At 48.0% G+C, this 16,380-nt stretch overlaps 1 protein-coding gene across 1 annotated transcript in view; it reads right to left on the bottom strand.

Annotated features, from left to right (window-relative positions):
* Ap3b2 (adaptor related protein complex 3 subunit beta 2) overlaps window positions 1–16,025 on the bottom strand; it is a 33,910-nt gene extending 17,885 nt beyond the window's left edge. The window contains exons 1-7 of the mRNA XM_051148831.1: window positions 15,716–16,025; window positions 8,825–8,900; window positions 8,615–8,689; window positions 8,205–8,300; window positions 742–902; window positions 356–422; window positions 71–253 (exon numbers count right to left, since the gene is read on the bottom strand). Coding sequence (XP_051004788.1) covers window positions 71–253; window positions 356–422; window positions 742–902; window positions 8,205–8,300; window positions 8,615–8,689; window positions 8,825–8,900; window positions 15,716–15,828 — 771 coding nt within the window. The 5' untranslated portion in view covers window positions 15,829–16,025. The remainder of the gene's footprint in view (window positions 1–70; window positions 254–355; window positions 423–741; window positions 903–8,204; window positions 8,301–8,614; window positions 8,690–8,824; window positions 8,901–15,715) is intronic.
* Between the last annotated feature and the right edge of the window lie 355 nt (window positions 16,026–16,380).

Consider the following 16,380-nt stretch of genomic DNA (forward strand, 5'->3'; position numbering starts at 1 on the left):
GAGTCGGTCTGTGGGCACCTTCCCTTAGGTGACCTCCCGCCCCTCCGGGGGACTGGAGCCTTGCTCTCACGTTCTGTGTGGGGCTCAGGAACTGTGTGCGAGCATAGCGCGTGAGCATACTGATGATCACCACCTGGCCCCACTCCTCCACGTCAATAAGCAGGTTGCAGAGCTTCCTGTAGTTTTTGTGAATCAGGTCGATACGCTCCGGACAAACCTCCTCAAAGGCCATCACTACACTGCCCGCCACCAGCTGGTGAAGCAAGGCAAGGGGGTGTGAATGCAAAGGGCAGAGGAACCAGCATCTGTCTCTTCCCTTCCCGTCATTCATCTTGTCTCCCCATAATGCACCCACCGTGGTCTTGTCTGCCAGAAGCTTCTCGATGACTTCTATCAGCTGGTCCTTCTGATCTGAGTCCAAACTGAGGGAAAAACACAATCGCTGGCAATGTGTTCCTTCCTGTCTCCAGGCTCACCAACAGCTGCCCCAACCAGGCTCAGCTCCTGCGTGTGCCAGTGCACACGCATGTGCACGCGCGCGCGCACACACACACACACACACACACACACACACACACACATCAAGAAATGTGAGCCCCCACCTTTGGCCTGTATTTGTCAGATCTCTAAACCGTCTTACTCCAAATGAACAGCAGCCTGCAAGGCCGTGGTTAGATCAGGGGTAGGCTGGGGCTTAGCAATCCAGGCCCCTAAAAGACAAAGGGCAAAGCTAGGGCACACCTGTAGAGTTTGGGAATGGCATGGGCCGCTGTTTTCCGAACATAGGGTGACATGTCCGAGGCTGCTTCCTTGATGGCCAGCATCATGATGGGCACTATGATGGGCACACGGATGCTAGAGAGAACACGGAGGGCACTGGCACGGATCAGCTGGTTGGGATCCTAAGGGCAGAAGTGGAGACAAAGGCCTGAGAGGGCATTAGATTGCCTAAGGGGAAGACCACACCCTTTTGGGAATCACCATTCCTGGCTCCTACCACCAGATCTCACTTCCCTGCCTCCTGACAAGGGCTACCATGTGTCTGGTGCCTTGGTATCCTGTGACAGTTTTTTTTGGGATTGAAACGCTCCATCCTTCATTGCTTTAAGAAGACCCTGAAAGACCCTGAAACGGGCCACATTCACTTGGCCTCTCCCTGCCAGAGTACACAATACAAGCTGAGAGTCCCTCTCACACTGAGAGAGGCTGAGCTGCCAGGACTCAGAAGAGCTAAGCCATAAAGCCCAGACCAGATGCCTGGGAGAAGCGGCAACCAGTCAAGCAGCCTAGAAAAGGTTTAGACCAGAGTCTAACCAGTTGAGCTGCCTGCAGGCTGTGCCGTGTGCTCCAGGTTCCCAGCTTTGTGAGCTGCCCCCCCCCCCCAATGCTGGGGTGGGTAGGCCTTGATAATGCAGCCATCTTTGAGTCTTTTTGCTCCTGTAAGTTAACCCCTCACCCATTCTCTTGTGAGTAACCCAAATAAAACTCATTGGTTCAAACAAATTAGATGTGGGTAGTGTCCATTCGGTTGGTCTGTCCTGAGTAGATGTATGTGTTGTGTCTTGCCAGGGAAAGTTTTGTCAAACAACGCTTGGGGCCACCAACTCTGACTGCCAAAATCCTGACCTATAAATATGCGTGCTGAGAGGCAGCTTTGTTTCCGAAAGGGCCGAAAACTTCAGAACATCCAAAGACTCTCTCTTAGGAGTCAGCATCTGTCTATGCCTGAAGCTCCTGCCAGAAAACACGCCACTCTCTTCCAGAGTGCGCCTCGCTACACCCCTGCCCCAGCGGCCTATCAAAAGTGGTCCTTCTTCTCCAATATTAAAAACCACGCGTAGGCTGCTCCTGTTCAGATGGCGTCCCATACATGCCTGATGACAGCATGCGCTCTCCTGCTGTGGTCTCAGAGCTTAGTGCTATCTTCCCGCAGCAGCTGCAAACCAATGGTTCTCAACATGTGGGTCACAACTCCTCTGGGGTCCAAAGACCCTTTCACGGAGGTCACATATTGTCTGTCCTGCGTATCAGACACCCTACATATCTGACATTTGCATTACAATTCGTAATAGTAGAAAAATCACAGTTATGAAGCAGCAAAGGAAATAATTTTATGGTTGGGGGGGCAGTCACCACAACATGAGGAACTGTATTAAAGGGTCACAGCATTAGGGAGGGTGAGAACCACTGCTGTACACAGCTACTAGTCCTGCAGTAGACAACAAGGGTGCCAGAACACTACAGGAAGCGTTCTCAGCTGGAGGAGGAGATCCACAAAGCCAGGTGTGAAAGTGATGGTAAGCCCTGGCCAATTTCTGGAATTGATATTTAATGGTGTAGCTTAAAATCATTTATCTGAAAAGCAGGATCCTGTATTTTCTTAGACAAATTGTATCACATCAACCCACTAAAACATGGCCTGCTTTATTTTAACATTTCTTTTTCTTTTGGAAACAATCATAGGGACAAAAAAAAAATCTGTTTTCATTTGGGAAGAGGTAATGAGGTTGGTAGATGTTAGTATTGTGGCTCTTGATTTCAGCAAGGCCTTCTGGGAGTCTTTCATAACACTTTCTGCATTGCTGCCCTTGATGTAGGCTTTTTGCCTCACGTAATTGTATAAGCATTTCAGGCACAGAATTTGGGCCTATTTTATCTCTGTATCATCATAGCTCTTTACTCATGAAGGGTGTTACATTTTTTTTTCTCCTTGCTTTTAGGATTTTCCAAAGTGAGAGAAAAACACTGGCTGACTATACAGTCTGTGGGTCCACAACATAATTTATTCACAAAACATTAATAATCTGGAAACACTATATGCCACACGCTCCAAGCCAATGCACTGGCCCAAATAACCGGAAGACACAAATTAAGGGACAAAACTTAAATTCAGAGCCTCTGCACTGGGTGTGGTGGTGCGTGCATGCAGTCCCCGTTGCCAAAGAATCTGAGGCGGGTATGAATGTTTGAAGCCACAACTTAGCAAAAATGGTGTCCCCAAATAAATAAAAGTAAAAGGGACTGAGGATCCTTGGCCCCAGCACTCAGGAGACTGAAGGAGAATTATGAGTTGCAGGCCACCCTGTACTACAAATACCAAAATACCCTGTACTCAAAATATGAAAAGAAAAGGGACATGGGGTGGGAGTGCTGGCTGGGAGGGAGGGAGGGATGCTGGGGATGAAACACAGTAGCAAAGTGCTTGTCTAGCAAGTCTGAGGGCCTGGGGTAGATCTCCAGCATTGTGATGGATCCTGGATGAGCAATGCTGTGAAACTAACCAAATAAAACAGTATTTCACAGGAGATCCCAGGGGCCACTCAGAAACAGGATGGCAGAAGAAATCTAGGTTATTTGTTTGCCAGCCACAGGGTTGAAAGTATGATAAGCAGGAGGCGGGGGACAACAACAACCAGAAACATGGCTTTAGGCTATCGGGGGGGCGGGGGAGAACACCTGGGCATACACATGGTCCAAGGAGGGCCCTAAACCCAGTGTTTAAAAAAAAAAAAAAAAGGAGACTCCATTTGTATTATAAGGTCATTTACAAAACAGTATCACATTGTTTAGGAATGCATAACCAATCAGCAAAAGAATACCCATGTGGCCAACCGGATGGCTCGAGGACTAAGGCAGCACTACCAGACCTGACTCTCCTGAGCCTGACCCCCCCCCCAACCCCACCCCACCCCGGGATCCACATGATGGAAGGAGATTGGCTCACCTCACACACAAAAGGTAAATAAAGAAGTACAATTTAAGGAGCCAGATGTGGTGGCTCACGCCTTTAATCCCAGCACTTGGGAGGCAGAGGCAGGTGGATCTCTGTGAGTTCGAGGCCAGCCTGGTCTACAAAAGTGAGTCTAGGGCAGTTAAGACTACACAGAGAAACCCTGTCTTGGGGGGAAAAAAGATAGGGCAAAGGGTGTGCCATATGGCTTCATGAAGAAGTGTGGTCCCTGTCAGTGGAGATGTGCCAGAGGTGTTCAACAACAAAGCCTGCTAGGCCACCGACCTCAGGATAGATCTGTTAGAAGCCTATTATTGTTTTAGAATAAAGATTTATTAGAATATAAGTGCATCCAGTTCTTTAACACAAAATTTAGTCATTACATGGTTAAGACATTACAATCTACAAGACCTGGGCTGGAGAGATGGCTCAGAGGCTAAGAGCACTGGCTGCTCTTCCAGAGGTCCTGAGTTTGATTCTCAGCAACCACTGGGTAGCTCACAACCATCTATAATGAGATATGGTACTCTCTTCTGGCCTGTAGTCATGTGTATACATAATAAATAAATCTAAAAATAAAAAATAAAAATAAACAGTCTACAAGACCTAAATACTATTTGGACATTTTGCAGTTTGCTGACAACTGTTCTTTTGGCATTTGAGCTGGGCTAGATGAGCTCAGGTCTTTTTCTTTTGTTTTTACATATACATTTATATTATTACACACATATATAATAAACTACCTACAGCAAGAAGACCTACAAAACAATCAGGAGTTATATAATACTGTTTTGACTACTTGTATTTGGCAGCCTTGAAGAAAACATCTTTCCTATCTTGGTGCATCTAAAATTTTTAATGTAAATCAGTATCTATCATATCTCATCATTATCAACTTAAAACATCTATCTAGACCTAAAAGCATCTTAACCCCTAAACAGCTAAGCTTAATTGTAAAATTAAACTACCTGGTCTTCAACCCCATCAGAGACCTGAGAAGGAATAAAATTAATTACCTGAGTATACAGGGAGTGCAGGTTAGTAGCTTCCCAAATGAGAAGATGACAGAGACAGTTTGCTGCCTTAAAAGTCACCCAAAATTCTCTATAATGGTGGAGCATCATCTTCAGCCTTCTGGTCCAATATATCTGACAGACATATTTGTGAGGCAGGAACTATTAAGGCCTTGCTTACCCTGTCTTGACAGAGTTGGGCCAAAACTCTGCCTGCATCCAAGCTTGCCCATTTTTAAGCAGAATTCTGACTGTGGTAGAAATGAGGACATTTTTCCCTGTGGCTTGTTTGCCACATCTGAAGCCATCTCTATAAGGAGGTTGTTTGATGCTCATCATCCTCTTTGAGGTAGTCTGAGTGTTGCCAGGAGTTAACCTGTCTCACTGTCAATGAATCTTTAAAATAATTTTTAAAAAAAATCTTTAAATGCCATATTCTGTAGGTCTCTGAGGTTTTTGAGGACCTTATCTTACTATTTTACCTTATTTTTCTATAGAATCCTATCTATCTGTTAGACCTAGGATGTACAGTCTTGTGATTAAAAATAGACTAGTATGACCATAATTTGATCGTCTAAGAATTAACTTGTATAACTTAACTTATCCTAAACAGCTTACAACAGCATTTTTAAAGTGTTGGAAGTAAGCCTTATATTATAATTGAGTTGTATGGGTACAATACCTCATATTAGAGTAGAAATATATTTATAGTGTGAAGAATAATCTTAAATTTGAATTCTATACCAACATATCAAAATTTAAACTTATTTTGCATCTATACTCAAAATTCTATACGGGTGAATTAAAAATAACCTTGTGAGGAACAATTAAGGCCTTAAGTTGAGGAGTAGATTCACTACTCTATTTTTTGTTCTATCTTCCCTATATATTTCTATATTCCCCCTTCTTTCTTTTCAACCCCTATCTCCAAACCTAAGAATGAGTGATAAAGGAAAAGAGAGAGATCCCTGAGTCCAACCTTGTTTTCTCTCTAAATAAGACTAATAATAATTTATAAGCAACTCCCAGTGAAAATAAACATCTATAGCCCAAGAAAGCAACCAGAAAACTACCCAACCTCCCCTAAGAGAAATGGGGTGTCATTCTCTTAAGGCTTCCTCTGGCTTATGTGGGACAAATAATACCTTTGTAGAGGCCCAAATACAATTGGGGGAAATGGTTAAGCAAGCTAGGAATAGCATTTGTGGTCCAGTTTCTAAATGTTGAGAAAATTCCAGGCTTCATTAGAGTCCTGTGTGAGACAGTCAGAAACGCTGGACCATTTGGAACTGGAGAGCTGAGGTTTTTTTTCAAAGATGGGGAAGGAAAAGATTGTAGAAACTACAAAGAAATGCAGAATCCGCACTAACATTTCAGAATAGCGTTTATAACAAACAAAAGACTGCTTACCAATCTGAGATGGAGCCCGTGGGTTTGATTGCAAGGCTGGTCTAGTATTTGTATGACATAAAGACGCTCAAGCTATTTACTAATTAGTGTATATAAAACTAACCGTGCTTCCTGCCCTCCCCTAAGAACAGATGCCCAGCCCTCCTACCAGCCCAGCAGAAGATACCAGAAGCTGAGCCCCAGAGAACAGCGGTCAGTTCTCAGCCCTCCCCAGCACCCTACAGAACTGCGGGACACTGAAAGGATGAGTGTACCTCTAGAGCCCCTCTCACAGAAATCTGAACCCGAAGTGTAGAAAGAGAGGGAGTGTGTAAGAGGAGTCACAGTCAGAGATTTAAAAAGAAAGTGTGATAGGGAGGGAGGGAGGAAACTGCTCATCTGCTCCATGGGGGAATCGGAGCCTTATCAGCAAAGCACCCAGTGGACGCGTGGGTATGAGTGCATGAATGCAACTCTAGGCCCCCCGGACAGAAGGAAACAACACAAAGCAACGGACGGGGCAATATTTACAGTTTAAATAGTCAGGGAGATTTCAGCCAGCCCACTGCCTCCTTCTAAAGGACGTGGATCTTCCCACTCTCCCTCCATTTAGGTGACTTGCAGATTTTATTCTGCAAGAATAGATGTGATCTGGGTACTTAAAGGGTGATTTTTTTTAATACTCTGTGCATCTAAGACATGACAGTGACCTCCTGTGCTAAAAAGAAGAAAGACCAAATCTTTCCCTTTCTGGAACCGCCAGCCATACAGGACGTATAGAGAATGTGGTTCCCAGAGTCAGCTGTGACAGGTACTTTTTGTCCTTCTGCAGTGACCTGAGCAGCCAGCCTCCCAGGGGGAGAACAAACTCCTGCATGGGAAACTGATTCTCAGCAAAACTTACTTGCAGGGTCACAGGCAAAAAGGTTCTTCAAATCACTGACCTCTGCAGGCCCCAGGACCAGGAGAGCCTGTCACAGCCAAGGCTCTACTGCCCATGGCCAGAGGCACCTATCATCAGAATGCTTCCCAAGGGACTGACAGGGGCCTAGCATGGGTCACCGTTCATATCCTTCTATCAGCAGACATGAGGGCTGAGAGTCTCCACTGTGTGGGCTCAACTGAGTCATGCTGCAGGCAGCCTAGAAAGAAAGAAAGAAAGAAAGAAAGAAAGAAAGGAAGGAAGAAAGAGAAGAAAAGAAGAAAATAAAAGTCTCCCCTGGAACTCAACTTGAGATTTGACTAGGTGGGACCTTTAAGAAGTGACTGAGTCGGGAGGGCTCTGGATGGATGGATTAATGGCTTGAGAGTGGCTCTGTCTCTTGTATGTGTCCCTCTCACAATGTGATACCCTGTGCCACCTTGGGACTCTGCAGAGCAAAAAAGCCTTCACAAGACGTGGCCTCCTCCTGACCCTGGACTGTCCAGCTTCCAAGACTGTGAGGAGGATAAACTTTTTTAATTTTTTTTTTTTTTTTTTAAGACAGGGTTCTCTGTGTAGCTTTGGCTATCCTGGACTAACTTTGTAGACTAGGCTGGCCTTGAACTCACAGTGATCCGCCTGCCTCTGCCTCCCGAGTGCTGGGATTAAAGGCATGTGCCACCACTGCCGGGCTAGAGGAGAAGAGAGTTTTGTCACAGGCATCTCAGGTGCAGAGACATGGGCTCTGGGTAGCCAGTTCCTATCTCAAGTTCCTTGGTATTTTGGGTTTTGGATTTTGGATGTGTGTGTGTTGTTTTGATTTTTTGAGGCAGGGTGTTTCTGTGTAGGCCCGGCTGTCCTGGAACTCACTTTGCAGACCAGGCTGGCCTCGAACTTACGGAGACTCTGCCTCCCGAGTGCTGGGATCAAAGGCATGCACCACCACCACAACCTGGCCTCTCAAGTTCACTTTAAGTCTGGCTTCTACCTGCTGAGGCCTCACTGGTCCTTTACTCTCCTCTGAACATGACCTTCCCAACTTCTGTCAAGTAGGAAGAAGTCTCCAGAGCCCACAGCATTCATGGCTTCTGCCTGGACCCACTCCCCCATACAGTTCCAGTGAGGCCCAAGCCCCATGCCGACCTCTAACCTTTAGGCCACGCTGGAAGGTGGAGATGGACAGTAGGGCTAGATCTTGCTGTTCCTCAGCATAGCGGACCAGGTACACGTAGACAAGCTTCTTCACCTAAGGGAGAGCAGAGTTCTTGACAGGTTCCCTAGCAGGGGGGAGGTACCTTCACCTCTGGGGACACCATCACCAGCCCTCCATGATGCTGTGGTTCATGGGGCCAAGTTCTTCCCATGGGGGACAACAGCCTTGAGTGTGTTCCTAGTTCCCAGACCTGATTCACATCCAGTCCGGGGACAAAGTCTTCTGGACTACAGACAGTTTGAACAGGCCAAGCCTCCAAGGGTTGGATAATGTCCTTTCTTGCCCTCAGCCCAGCTTGAGTTTCAATCCCAGGTTGGGGTTGGAGACTGTTGCCGGGTGGTACTCACCTCTATGTTCTTACAGGCCACGTTCTTCACCACTGCAGGGAACAGGTCCGAGGCGTTCTTCCCACGGGCGATCATCTGGGTGTTGGGGACAAATAGAGAAAGGGGGGGGGGGAGGTAGAGCACCGATTATGGCAAGGCCTGATACACACCCAAGGTCACTCACTGGTCTTGGACACTTCAGGCCCGTCACCTATGGGAAGCCCCTCTTACCGCCACAATCCTCTTCATGGCCTCTAGCTTGAGGGAATCCTTGTTGGTGTCCAACATCTCTTTCAGGTCATCATGCCTGGTGGGTGGGAGGTACAGAAGGTCAGATGAGGAATGGGGGAGGGGCGTGGGTCACCAGGGTCCAGGCAGGACTCAGGCCAAGTCCAGACTGCAGAGGGAGAAAGAGCCAGGGGGTGGAGAGGTGGGGAATGGAAATGGGTAAGCTACAGATTAGGGTTTCAGGAGAAACACATGGGCCAGACAGTATAATGGGTTGGATTGTGTTCTCCGGCCAAGAGAAAGGATGCTGAGGTACTAATCTGTTGGTGCCTCAGAATGTTTGGAAGCAGATTTGTCAAGGATGTATGCTGGGGAGATAGCTCAGTCGGCAAAGTGAGCATATGGGCCTGAATTCAAGCTCTAGGACCTGCGTAAGGGCTGAGTGAAGTAGAAAGTGCTTATAAGGCCAGCACTGGGAAGCTGAAGACAGGAAGGTCCCTGGGGCTCACTGGCCAGTCAGCAGAAGCAAATGTGTGAGCCCCAGGTCCCAGTGAGAGACTCTGTCTGAGAAAAAAAACAAACTCAGGTGGATGACTCCCACACATGAAGCATGCAGACACCCGTGTCCCTCACACATGTGTAAAGATGGAATGACAGCTCCAAAACCCAGTATAAAGTGAACATATCAAGATGAAAGTATATATACTGCACTTCAACCACCAAACATCACAGGATAACCTGGCCCATCTTCAATGTGCCCACAAGTCTTGTATTAGCTGATAGATGGGCACCTGCAAAGCCCAAACACACAGACTCTCAGAACTACACACAAGCAGTAGCGCGTCCTTCCACAGAACCACTCTCAATGCATAAAGCCTCAGGCGCCCTACACATAAATATATGCCACAGAGACCTCTCCACACTCCCCAACACCATCCATAGACAGACACACACGATACAGGTCCCTTCTAGTCACACACCACATTAGCCATATCTAATACACACACAGCCTTAACAAATTTGGTTCCTTTAGGCTCATTCGCCAAAACGGCCAGGGGGACTTCAAGACAGATGACCTCTGACTTCTTGAGAGCCCATCCTGGTGGGTGGTGGGGTAGGGGATGGCCTGCAGTGGACATAGCAGGCTCTGAGTGTTCCTCCAGAAGGCTGTTTCACACCTGGGTGTCCTTGCCACACCTAAAATGTCTCAGGCCCCTGTCAAATGCTCACACCCCAGGGCATCCCACCCACAAAATGCATTTCAGGCTCTGGATGGAAGGGAGGGAACAGAGCAGGCAGAATAGATCTTTAAATGCCCACAACCCAGACTAGACCTCTTGGGGTGAGATGACCTCGCCCCCTCTTTTGTTCCCACTACTCCCCCTGGCTTCAAGTTCCCAGGAGACAAAGAAAGGGAGAGATACAAAACAATGCCCGAAGGTCATGAAATATGTATCTCCCAGTGAGATCCTCTTACTTTGCACTCATTCCGACCTGACCCTTGACCCACTCTGGATTAGCAGACTCCCCTGGTGGTGCCAGAGCCCCCAGGTGTGTCAAAGATGACTTTGGGATCGAAGACAGCCCCCTTACCCAGCAGCCACTGGGCTTCTTCCCCAAGTTGTGTTCTGTAACCCAGAGAGACTGGCTGACCTTGGACTGTGTTTTATTTGGTTGGTTTGTTTTGTTTTCTGTGCCCACACTTTATCCTGAGCCCACTCCAGACAGGGCTTGTGGGAAGAGAACAGTTAAGGTGGGACCTCAAGCCTTGAATGTTTTTACCATCTCCCTCCCTTCAGAGTTTCCAGGGAGTTAAATTTCCGTATATTCCTTGGTCATACTCTCATCCCTCAGGTGTCCTGTAACCTCTACCTGCGGCCCCTCAAGCCTGTCCTTGAACACCTACTCCTCCTTTACCTGAGCTGAAACATGAAGGAGCTAGGCTAAAAAGTAGCAGCTTTCTGAGCCGGGCGTGGTGGCGCACGCCTTTAATCCCAGCACTCGGGAGGCAGAGGCAGGCGGATCGCTGTGAGTTCGAGGCCAGCCTGGTCTACAAAGCGAGTCCAGGACAGCCAAGACTACACAGAGAAACCCTGTCTCAAAAAACCAAAAAAAAAAAAAAAAAAAAAAAAAAAAAAAAAAAAAGTAGCAGCTTTCTGACCGTAGAGGAGAGCTGTTCCCTCTGTACCTTAGTGGCTGGCTCTGGGTCTGGCCTTGGCCAACCTCAGGGCAAGATCCTTCTATCGATGTTTCTGGGGCTGTGTCTTCCTCGGGAGCCTGCAGCCACCGAAGCTCCTCAGGCTTCAGGGCCTGGTACCAGGGAGGGGGCCCACCTTCAGGGCCCAGCACAGGACTGGAAGCCTCCTCCGGATCGGCCCCTCTGGCCCCTGGCCTCACTACAGTCCCTGGGAGCTGCAAGAATCGCTGCATCTGGCATTCGGTCCAGCTCCAGGAGAGTACTGAGCCAGCCAACAAGCTGGGTCTGTTTGTCACTGCCCACTGCCACCAGAAGGCCCGCCCTGAAACTCAGTAACTAGACACTGATCAGGTGGCTGGCTCTGGTTTCCTTCTCCATTGCTCAGAAGCAAAACCCCAGAGGTACAGATGGCCAGGGACAGGGACTGAGTCCACCCCAGTCTCTAGGCAGGTGGGAGGGTCAGGGGAAGAATTTTCCTTTCCATTCCAAATCTCATAGGCACAACTGAACCCTAAATTTTCTCTATAATGTGTTCCCCTCCTCCCGTGAAGTCTCATACATCCCTGCTCGCTCTGGCCCAGCTCCTTGATCCTTATCAGTCTTTCCAAAGCCAGTTTGTATAGTTAGCCTTGACTGTCAGTGTGTGGGCTACAGAGAGCAAAGCCTGCAAAGCAAACCTGCAGGCTTGTCTGTGAGGGAATATTTAGTCCAGTCTAATGCAGGTAGGAAGAACTGGGCACATCCCCATGAGCTGGGCACCCTAGCTGAATAAAAAGGAGGAAGTGGGGGCTGGAGAGATGGCTCAGTGCTGAAGAGTGCTGGGTGTTCTTCTAGAGGACCCTGGTTTGATTGCCAGCACCCACGTGGCTGCTCACAATGAGCTGTAACTGTAGTGCCAGGGGGTCAGACGAATTCTTCTGGATTCCATAGGCACAGGCACAATGTGGTGCACAGACATGTAAACAAAACACCTGCACACATGGAGTAAAAATAATGAAAAGAATTGCAGCAAATAAAAAAATAAATAAATAAAAATAAAAATAAAAAAGAATTACAGGGCTAGAGAGATGGTTCAGCGGCTAAGAGCACTTACTGCTTGCTCTTCCAGAGGTCCTGAGTTCAATTTCCAGCAACCACACGGTGGCTCACAACCATCTATGATGTGATCTGATGCCCTCTTCTGGCCTGCAGGTGTACATGCAGACAGAGTGTTGTATACATAATAAATAAATCTTAAAAAAAAAAAAAAAAAGAATTACAGCAGATGTGTGTGTGTGTGTGTGTGTGTGTGTGTGTGTGTGTGTGTGAGAGAGAGAGAGAGAGAGAGAGAGAGAGAGAGAGAGAGAGAGAGAGAGAGAGAGAGAACATGAGACCTCATGCTCTTGGCTTCATGATGGAGGATGCCCTGTGCCCAGGTGCCTCACACCCTCACACTCTTGCTATTACGTTTCCCCACCCTGATGGACATCTTCAAATTATGAGCCAAAAATCAACCCTTGTTCAAGTTGCATTTGTCAGATAGCTGATCAAAAATAGAAAAGGAAGCCCTTAAGGCCATTTTGCCTCCTCTGGTCTAGGTCAGGACATCCTAAACACTTTCTACTTTGCACCTGAGATTTTTTTTTTTACATGATCTCATGTATGCAGGCATATAAAACAGGCATACAAATCAAACATTTACTGGAAATAAATTAAGAAGAAACTTATTTTAAAGCAATTCTTTGAGGCTGGATGGATGACTCAGCAATTAAGAGTGCTTGCGTAAAAGACCAGCACCCACATAAAAGCCAGCCAGTGGTTCTGCTCACACCTATAACCCCAACATTGAGGGGGCCATGGAGAGAGCTGATGTTAGAATCCTGCTTCAGTCTGCCTACCTGTGATGTCATTGCCTACCTGCTATGGGGGCGTGGCCCTGCCTAGGGCTATATAAAAGGACAGACCCTCCTAGTGGCCTTCTCTCTCTACCCTCTATTCCTCTCCCTCTCTTCTTCTCTCTCTCTCTCTCTCTCTCTCTCTCTCTCTCTCTGGGGTACCCCTCCCCCTTCCTTCTATCCTATGCTCACTTAATAAACCTCATATATTCTAATCTGCTACTTGGTACCTTACTATCCTATTACCTTATTATTTTATCATCTTATTTTTTTATGTTAAATCATTCCAGCAGAATCTGTGGGGTGTGCCTGGCTGCCAGCCTAGATGAAAGCTGTGAGCTCCAGGTTCTGAGAGTCACTGTATCAAAGGAACAAGGCAGAGTGACAGAGGAGGACATCTTCCTGTAGTCTGGTGGCATGCCCACTCACTCATATATGTGCACATACACCACACACATACACTTCAAACACTCACAGACACTCACATATGTGTGTAAAAATAAAATAAAACAAAAAGCAAAAAAACAACAAGGGGCTGGAGAGATGGCTCAGCAGTTAAGAGCACCAACTGTTCTTCCAGAGAACCAGGGTTCAATTCCCAGCACCCATACAGCAGCTCACAACTGTCTATAACTCCAAGATCTGACACACTCACACAGATACACATTCAGGCAAACACCAATGCACACAAAAGAAAAATATAATAAAAAAATAACAAAAACAACTATTTACTACACATATAATTTTACCATTCAGGACTAAAGCAAATTTGCATAGAAATCAGATGGATATATTTGTCTGTGTAACACTACAATCTAAAGATATACTAATTTGATACATGCTGAGGAAGGATGGTAGGGCGACATTAAAGGACTCTTTCTATAATCAAACCATTGTGTTTCTGCAGAGCAGAGGTTTTGTGTGTAGAGTTGAAAGTACTACAATTCATGCCATGGAAGTCTCTGGGAATGGTCTCCCGTGTGCACCAAGGTTTTGGTGTGATGTATTTATGTATTTAGAACTACAGTTGCAGTAAAACCCCACTATGCAGCATAGAACACCCGTATTCTATTATGTGTTTGATTTTTTAATTAATTTTCAGTTTTTGTGTGTTCAGAATCCTTTGGCGTTACCAACCTTCTTGTGAACGATGATACATTCTGTTAGAGGCCCAGCTGGGACCTCCTCGTGTCCTGCCAGTCAACTCTCACATCTCCTTCCCTTGTCTCCTGCTCAACCCAGATCACTTTTAATCTCTTCAGTCCAGCCTAGAGATCCTTCCAATATACCAATCGGCCGACAGCACCTGCTTGGAGCCCTCATTCATTCTAGCGACTTGCCGTGATTCTAGCCATACCAGGCTGACGTCAAAAGAACCTTTCCTTAGTCCTCTGGGATGCAGGAAATGTAAATGAAACATGCTTATTTATGTACTTATTTATTTATAGCCTGAGTTGGTGAGTGAAATATGTTTGTTTGTTTTTGTTTGTTTGTAGCCCTGGCTGTCCTACATCTGGCTGGTCTTGAACTCAAAGAAGTCAGCTTGCCTCTTCGTCCTGAGCGCTAGGAGGAAAGATGAGCGCTGGGAGGAAAGGTGAGCGCCATCACGGGCGCTGTGCCATCTCTTCTATCAACGGGAGTTTTTATTAAGTGTTCCTCAGAGTCAGAGCAGTTACCATCTACTTTGTCTCGGGTTTACTCCTCCCAGCAGAGGCTGGGCAGCCCTAGGAGCTGTGAATTTCAGACAGGCTGGTAGGCTCGCATTTGGTAAAGATATATCCTCACAGCTGAATCCTGTTCTCAAGAGTTACACTTTGCTTATCAGCTGCCCTGCTTTTTAGGGTTTGTTGCTGTTTGCATTAAAGATTAGAGTTCAGATCCCGGCACCCATATCAAAGCATGGTCCTGTTCACACCTATAACCCCAGCACTGAGGGGGTGCGAAGAGACCATGCAGAGTGAGGAACAGTGTGCCTGTCTGAGTCACCCTTCACGGAAGTCAATTTGCTTGCCCCTAGTGCTTTGGATTGTTGTGTGGCCATTTATTCCCCTGAGACGCCCCCCCCCCGCCCCAGACCCATTTCTAACATGTGAGTGCTTTCCTCCCTAACATGAACCGCGCCACGCCACGCCACGCCACGCGCTCTCCGCCTGACCCTTGAATTATGGCTTCATTCTTGCTCCCCCGTTAGAGCAATCTGTTGGCTCCTGTTCATTGCTGTGCTGCATGACGAGCAGATCATGCGACATGGTAGCCTTTAATAAATGTTTGTGCTACTGAATTTATGAACAAATAGATGAATGAGTCAAAGTCGGGGTCTAAGCCATAACCAAGCCAAGGAGGGCTGAATCATAGGGCATTGTGGAGGGCTGGGGGAGCAGAAGCGAGAATGAGGTGAGAGATGGAGAAATGAATTTGTAGAAGGAGCCAGTTTCTCAATCTATATCCAGGGCCCGCATCGCATCCTAGTCTCAAACTCCAGTTCACCAACTCAGACCCCTCCCCCATGGGGTTGGGTTTCGGGGGTTTTGTTTTGGTTTTTCGTAGAGCCAACCCACTCAAGAGAATAAAAGACTGCAAAGAAGAGATAGCCCGCGCCTGTTCCTTCAGACTGCCCCCCCGCCCGCCCTGGCTGGCCCCTCCCCCACCAGCCTGGAGTTCCCCCCCTCCCCGCCTCCGTCGCCCAAGGCGATGTGGCCCGCGTGCCGGGACCTGGTGGAGTGAGCAGGGCGGGGCCACGTTGGTGGGGCCCCGCAGCCTCCCTGTCGCTGTCCATGGTGCCTGGGAGTCAGCCGCAAGCCTACCAGGGCTTCCCTAGCTCACCGCTTGTAGTCGGAGGAGAAGATACCGCCGCTCGCCGGATCGTGGCCATATTCGGGCTCGCCTGGGCCTGCCGAGCCGCCCTTGTCTTCGCTGTAGGCGGGGGCGGTCGACATGGGTCTGCGCTGCGGGGTGGCTGAGCGTCCAGGTTGGGCTAGGGCTGAGAAAGGAGGCTCAAGCCTGGCTCTGCGGAGCTGCGATCTGCGCGGCGGAGGCTGCGCGCGGATTCAGCAATCAGGGCCCCGCACTGAGGTTCTTAAAGGAACCGGCGCCACTCGCGAAGCGCAAGGATTGGCGTGAGCGGACAACGGAAGGAGAGGCAGTGCCTGTCCTGCCCCAATCACTCAGAACTCCCAGGCACCCGTGCTTCCACTTTTAAAGCAACTGCAAGCATCTACAGGTCTACTAGTGAACGAGGCCGCTGGGCTGACGACTGTACAGTACAGCCTGCGGACCTCCTGCCACTCCCTCCCCCATCACCTGACCTCCAGGGGCCCGCCCACCCATGCAGTGAAAGAGAGGGTGGTGCGTGGGGGACGCTAAAAGAAGGCCATTCCCGCAGGCAGGAGTTGGAACACCGGTCTTGGAAATTTAGGTATGGTGCCTTTCCAACCTCCTTTTCACACAGTCTAAATCCCTCTGAGGGTCGCCTGGCTTCCATATGGGAA

The sequence above is a fragment of the Acomys russatus genome, chromosome 7 (assembly GCF_903995435.1).
Source record: "Acomys russatus chromosome 7, mAcoRus1.1, whole genome shotgun sequence".
Taxonomy (NCBI): Eukaryota; Metazoa; Chordata; class Mammalia; order Rodentia; family Muridae; genus Acomys; species Acomys russatus.